A 7,500-nucleotide genomic window follows, 5' to 3' on the forward strand; every position below is an offset into this window, starting at 1 on the left:
TCATGATGGTTATTATCATTTACATTAACAATATCATTAACATTATTAATAACCCTACCTTTTAATAACCAGAACCATACTTTTCATGAAACAGACAAGAAAAAAATAACCGAAATAGTAGCAAAAATAATCATACTATTTTTGGAGTTTATGAACGCCGAGTGTTCAGTGTTATAGTATAAATTAGGTAATGATATTCTGAAGTTTCTGGAATAGGTTATCAATTATAATTATTGTTGTCATTTTCATCGTATTCATATTCCTATTAATGGTTATTTTTGTCTTTATCATTATCATTATGATTATTGTTATCGTTGTTGTTTGATGGTGCTGTTGTTATACCAATTACACATTTCTATATGATTATCATTGTAGTTATACCATTGCTAATACTAGTATTATAATCATTATTATTATGTTGTAAAATGTTTTGTTCTTCATTATTATCATTATGTTTCCTTTATCACCTATTTCTCAGCACAATCACCCCTTTCCATTATCAACACTACCAACATTATGATACCTATTACCCATAGAACAATCATTATGTATTACACAAAAAATACTTTTACAAAATACACATCAGACTATCTTTACACATTACATAAAAAAACAAACTATTTTTAGTCATTATACAGAAACTTTTTTTTTTCTTTTTTAATTATTATTATTATTATTATTATTATCATTATTCAAATTACGCGTAAGACCATCATGGCAAAGGACACATGAAACGCATTACATATAAAACAATCTTAACATATCACAGAACGATCTATATTTGCACATTGCACAAAAAAACACTATCTTTACACATTGAATAAAAAAAACTAAACTATCTTTACGCATTATACATAAAACTATCTTTACGTATTATACATCAAACAATCCCCACATTACACATGAATCTACCTCTACACATTAATTACATCACAGAAAAAAACGATAATAACAACAACAACAACAATAATAATAATAACAAAATCTTCTCCATAACAGTAACAACAACTCCAGCAAGATGAAAACTCCGGCTATTATTGCACTGGTCGTGATCATCTCGCTGCAATTTTCCAAAGTCAATAGCAACGACGATGTGAAGTATGAGACGAAGACGGCCTGTGTTGACCCTTTGTGCAAACGACCTAGCGAAGGTGTGTATGTGTGCATCGTTTGTTGAATGGAGTGTTGCAGATTGTTGAAGTGTTAGTTACGTAACTCTGTGATTATTTTTGTTATTGTTATCATTATTGTTATGATCTTTATTATCGTTTTTATTCTTTATAGCAATGTTATCAGTATTATCGTTGTTATTTTTGTTATTGTTATCAGTATTATTATTATTATCATCCTCATTGTTGTTTATTATTATTATTATCAACATCATAATTATCATTATTGTTATCATTCTTGTGGTTGGTAGTGGTGATAAGTTAGGGGGGTATTGATGACTGTAATGTTGCAAATTGATGAGGTATCATGAATGTTATATTGCGAATGTTGATTACACTTCATATTTACATTTAGGTTATTAAAAAAAAAAATCTTTCGTGTGTTTCAGATGGCTGCTATTTTAGCGATCGGTTCTATGCTGTTAATGAGTCTGCTGACTACTTCCCTGATGAGTGCACGAGGTTGGTGTGCAGGAGTCTGCAATTGCAGGTAAGTCTCTCTTTCGTTTCTCTCTCTCTCTCTCTCTCTCTCTCTCTCTTTCTCTCTCTCTCTCTCTCTCTGTCTCCCTTCCTCTCTCTCTCTCTCTCTCTCTCTCTCTCTCTCTCTCTCTCTCTCTCTCTCTCTCTCTCTCTCTCTCTCTCTCTCTCTCTCTCTCCCTCCTCCCTTCCTCTCTATCTTTTTTTTTTCTCTCCCTCCCTCCCTTCCTCTCTCTCCTTTTCTCTCTCTCTCTCTCTCTCTCTCTCTCTCTCTCTCTCTCTCTCTCTCTCTCTCTCTCTCTCTCTCTCTCCCTCTCTTCCTCTCTCTCTCTCTCTCTCCCTCCCTCCCTCCCTCCCTCCCTCCCTCCCTCCCTCCCTCCCTCCCTCCCTCCCTCCCTCCCTCCTTCCCTCCTTCCCTCCTTCCCTCCTTCCCTCTCATAAGTTCCATGAATAATGTCTGCGATCGGTAGCACTTATTAGCATGACATTTATTATATGATTGATATTTTTTTTTACTTTAACAGGACGGCTCTACTGTGACACAGTTTGAACCAGTTGATGTGAGCAGTGCAATTGGGTGTAAGTGTCACTGTTACTTATGAACTTGTTTAATGTCATGATTAATGTAATGTGTATTGATGTTTATTTGTATTGGTATATATATGTGGAATGATAGGTCATGTGGAATACATTTGTGACATGTAATGATAGCTCGGTGTGATATTTATGTGTAATGTAATGCTAGTCTTACGCGTAATGTAATGATAGTTCTATGACTTTTATGTTATGGTACTGCTCTATATAATTAACAATGATATTGATTAATATTGGATGATGATAATTTGATAAGCAATTTATGCTAGCTTTTACAGGCAGTATATAAGAATACGTCTAGTTAAACGCATGATTTCCCATTCATATTCAATTCACTATTTTGTCCTTGCCAATTACCTGACTTTCCAGTCCTTAATCTCAATCCTGGACCTTAGTCACTGGTGCAGGTGTCTCGCTTCTGAAATCATGCATGTTGCAATTGAGGTGACATCCATTGCAGGTTGCTTAGATGGCGAGAAAATGCACGTGAGTGGTTTCCTGAGGAGTGGGTCGGGTTGCACTGCGGTGGTTTGTAACAACGGGACATGGGAGGAGATGAAAATTACAGATTGCAAGCTAAGTAGGTGCATGATGTTCAGCGTTGTCATCCTATCCATGTTATCATTATTAGTAGTACTCATTATTAATAATTATCATTATTTTATTAATCAATCCTTTTATTTCACTATTTTACTTTCATTGTTATAGTAACAATCAATGTTATTTCATTTTGCTATTTTTATTGTTTTTATCGTTCATATTCTTTTTCTTCCGTTTTGTTCTCTCTCTCTTTCTTTCATTTTCTCTCTCTCTCTCTCTCTCTCTCTCTCTCTCTCTCTCTCTCTCTCTCTCTCTCTCTCTCTCTCTCTCTCTCTCTCTCTCTCTCTCTCTCCTCTCTCTCTCTCTTCTCTTCTCCACTTCTTCTCGCTCTCAATCTTTCTCTCTTCTTCTCCACCTTTTCTTCGTCTTCTTCTTTCCCCCCTTTTCATATTGTTGTTTCTTCAAGTTCTTTATATTCTTCTTAATCTTCTTCCTCATGTTGTTGTTCTTCTTCGTCTTCTTGATATTATTACTATCATGATATCATTGTTATTATTGTTATTACTTTTATCGTCATTATTATTGTTATCACTATTATTATCATTCTTTATTATGATTAATACTGTTATTATCATCGCTATTATTATCATTATTATTATTATTAGTAGTAGTAGTAGTAGTATAATAATTATTATTATTGTTATAGTTATTATTATCATTATCATTATTACTAATAATGTTATCATCATTATAATTATTACTATCATTATCATTATTCTCTTCTGCTTATTGTCCTTCTTAATAGGAGTGTTAGTTTGGTTTGACTGATAGTTATTAACTGTACTGGTAGATATACACAGATATATCTACACACGCGCGTGCACACACATGCATATATGCATGCACATACACATAGATATATACATAAACACACACATACACCCCCCCACACACATACACACATATCCCCCCACCACACGCATACACACATACCCCCCCACCATACACAAACACACATACCACCCCCACCACACACATACACACATACCCCCCACCACACACAAACACACATACCCCCCCACCACACGCATACACACATACACACATACCCCCCCCCCACCACACACACACACAAGTACATCCACATAACCCTTCAGTCCATCCTTAAATAAAACCTAAACTTGAGGTCAACCCATCCTAGCTGTCGTGCACCACGCCATTAACTTCGCCGAGGTCCTGAACGCTTTCCTGATGGATCTCCTCCAGCGGGTGGTTCCGGTGGTCCAGTCCCTGCAGAGCCAAAGGGGCGCGATCGAGAAGGCCATCCTGAAGCTCGAGCCTTCCCTGGTCCGGCTGGACAAGGAGGGTCTTCCGCACCTGCAGTCCTTCGGCAGGGCGTTCTCGCCGGCCCTCGTGAAACTAGTGGAAGGCTATGTCCCTCTGGAGGCTGGGTTGGTGCGAGACCTGATTCCAACGTACAAGGCCTTCCAGAGGGCGCTCAATCCTTCCACGAGGCTACTGGTCGAGGTCATGTTGCCCGTGTGCAAGCGAATGGCCTCGGACTTCTTCAGCATCGCCTCGGCCTTCAGAGGACGTCTTCGAGAAGTCGGGGAAGAGTTCAAGTTGCTGATGCTCGAGCCAGCCATGGACCTCATAGGGATGCTGGTCCGCCTTCAACAGCAAGTGATTGCCAAGACCGGTAAGATGAATGACTACATGCAGATGCTTGGAAAGGGCATCGAACTGGTTCACAAAGTCGTCGAGGTCGCGCAGCCGCTGACGAAGGACGTCATCAATACGTTCGAAGAAGTCGTCCTCGAGACCAAGCGGTCGATTTCGTCGTTGGTGCAGAACGGGGTCACGGTAGATGACCTCGCTTGCATTTTTGATCCCTTGGAGTTGCACTGGTGTTCAGGTGAGGACCTTCTCTCGCGCTCTCTTTCTCTCTCTCTCTCTCTCTCTCTCTCTCTCTCTCTCTCTCTCTCTCTCTCTCTCTCTCTCTCTCTCTCTCTCTCTCTCTCTCTCTCTCTCTCGCTCTCTCTCTCTCGCGCTCTCTCTTTCTCCCCCACACACACTCTCTCGCTCTCGCTCTCTCTCTCTCTCTCTCTCTCTCTCTCTCTCTCTCTCTCTATATATATATATATATATATATATATATATATATATATATATATATATATATATATATCAGTCTCTAGTAATGAATTATTTTTTTCTTGTTGTGGTTTTCATTATTACAATTATCACCATTAGTATCTACATCAATAAAAGTAGTCATAGTGTGATTATGATTAGTGCTGGTTGTGGTATTAGTAATTACGGTATCATCATACTGTAGAATGATTATTAGAATTATCTTTTACACACACACACACACACACACACACACACACCCACACACACACACACACACACACACACACACACACACACACACACACACACACACACACACACACACACACACACAGGGGGAAACTTGACTTGCAACCAATCTAACCAACTTTAACCCGTCGACAGGTTGCTTCAGCTCCCACAGTCGACGTCGCAAAAGCACTCGCCGCCAGACTTCATCACCAGTACCTTCCTCCAACCAGCCTCCTCTAGGTTCCACAGAAGAGTCTCTACTAGGTTCCACAGAAGAGTCTCTACTAGGTTCCACAGAAGAGTCTCTACCAGGTTCCACAGAAGAGTCTCTACTAGTTACTACAGAAGAGTCTGTAACGGTTACCACAGAGGAGAACCTACCAGCTACCACAGACCAGTCACTACCAGAAGAACCCCAACCAGATTCCACAGAGCAACCATCACCAACCACAATATAACAGTCTATAACGGTTATCACAGAGGAGAACCTACCAGCTACCACAGACCAGTCACTACCGGAAGAACCCCAACCAGATTCCACAGAGCAACCATCACCAACCACAATACAACCCACTACATTTCCCCCCCCAAAAAAGTCACCATAACCTCTCCTGGGAAGGTTCATTGTGACAAATGTAGAATTGGAGAATTGGAGAACAAGCGCCAGAGTTGTGATTGACGCCTGTCGATTCAATCTTCGCCCTCGAAATGCGTTGTGAAGTTGTGAAGTTGTGAAGTTTTCGTGAAGTCTCATATATTACCCTTTTATTTACTCTCCTCTGTCAGTGTACCTTCGCGTCTCTTTCGGGGACAGACCAGCAACAAAGTCTCTGAGGAAAATTACCCGGAAAGGAATGAGATGCCAAGCCAAGTCACTTCCATAGCCACCATACCGTTTACCATAAAATCTCCCCTCTATGCTATGGTAGCCCCCCTTTGGTCTTCTCAGAAGGGCAAGAAGGAAGTGGAAGATAGAAGTGGATTTCCCAGGAGGAAGAAAGGAAGAAATAGTGCCACCCCGACCATCCACCCCGGAAAAGGATTTATTCTCAAATAGAAACGGATTTTTTTTGTGCTTTTATTTGACCTTTGACTTGCATTGTTTATCTTGTGTTTAATTTACATTATTGGTTGTTGTTCCTTATCATTATGCATTGTTAGCATAGGTGTTGTTACAAAATGAACAGGATTTATCAAGTGTAGTATCTTTTCAAACATGTATGACTATTCAGCATGATTATTAAAAAAATATATATATATATGATATAAAATACAGCATTCATTTCTTCCTTTTACATGGAAGACTTTCCTTACTGATTTTTTTTTCTTTTTTGAAACTAATTAAATAAAAGAGAGACAGAAAACTATCGACTTAAAGCTCTACTGTGACTCTGTTTCTTCTTTCTTCTTGGTTTGATGAATAGTCGATCTTTTAAATTAATTTGCTGATCTATTCACCAATTTGGTCACTTATATAATTCTTAATATTATGTCGACACACACACACACACACAAACACACACACACACACACTTACTCATCACACACACACACACACACACACACACACACACACACACACACACACACACACACACACACACACACAATCTTGCTTGCACTCGCATAAGACTCCAACACACACACGAAGGAATATGCCTTCAAACACAGAGACAAAAATTTACAAACATAGAAACACGTACACACATCTACGAAGTGTAAAAAAGATTCCTATAAGTAGTTGAATTTTGGATTTTCATACTTCTTTTCGAATAAATATTTTTTTTTTTTATGTGATAAGATGAATAGTTGACAAAACCATATTTTGAAATTGTTTAATCTGGCTAATATGTGTCAGTATATATATATATATATATATATATATATATATATATATATATATATATATTGTGGTTTTGAGAATCTTCAACATCATTACAGTTTATATTATATAGACATTGGGTAAGCACATTTATGGAATTCATTAACAAAATCATTTTTAGATGAAGACTATCTATACCTACGATTAGCCATGCAAATGACATGAACATAGATAATATCCACACCAGTTTACAGTTCGTAGTTTACTCTTTTAAGGTAACCATTTAGCTTGACTATCTGACTGATACACAACCCTATGATATTTAATGGATTCTTATATCGCATTATACAGAGGAGTTTGTTTATTGATATGAAAGAATACCAATCAAATAAATCAGTACGGAAGTAAATGTCATAATTTTACAACATTTACGATGAACAATATGGGAAAATGAGAGACTTTTACGACCTTAAAGTATCCCGGCATTTTATATCATAGGGAACTACAGCTGATAGGTATTTCAGTAATTGG

General features: G+C 38.1%; 1 protein-coding gene across 1 annotated transcript in view; it reads left to right on the forward strand.

Annotated features, from left to right (window-relative positions):
• LOC122251072 (uncharacterized) overlaps positions 1 to 5,731 on the forward strand; it is a 7,337-nt gene extending 1,606 nt beyond the window's left edge. Inside the window, exons 2-7 of the mRNA XM_086550865.1 lie at positions 1,000 to 1,151; positions 1,559 to 1,659; positions 2,171 to 2,225; positions 2,701 to 2,820; positions 3,982 to 4,695; positions 5,301 to 5,731. Coding sequence (XP_086406991.1) covers positions 1,019 to 1,151; positions 1,559 to 1,659; positions 2,171 to 2,225; positions 2,701 to 2,820; positions 3,982 to 4,695; positions 5,301 to 5,605 — 1,428 coding nt within the window. The 5' untranslated portion in view covers positions 1,000 to 1,018 and the 3' untranslated portion in view covers positions 5,606 to 5,731. The remainder of the gene's footprint in view (positions 1 to 999; positions 1,152 to 1,558; positions 1,660 to 2,170; positions 2,226 to 2,700; positions 2,821 to 3,981; positions 4,696 to 5,300) is intronic.
• The last annotated feature ends 1,769 nt before the right edge of the window (positions 5,732 to 7,500 follow it).

This window comes from Penaeus japonicus, unplaced genomic scaffold, assembly GCF_977035675.1.
Source record: "Penaeus japonicus unplaced genomic scaffold, GWHDUDI00000001_assembly GWHDUDI00000001, whole genome shotgun sequence".
NCBI lineage: Eukaryota > Metazoa > Arthropoda > Malacostraca > Decapoda > Penaeidae > Penaeus > Penaeus japonicus.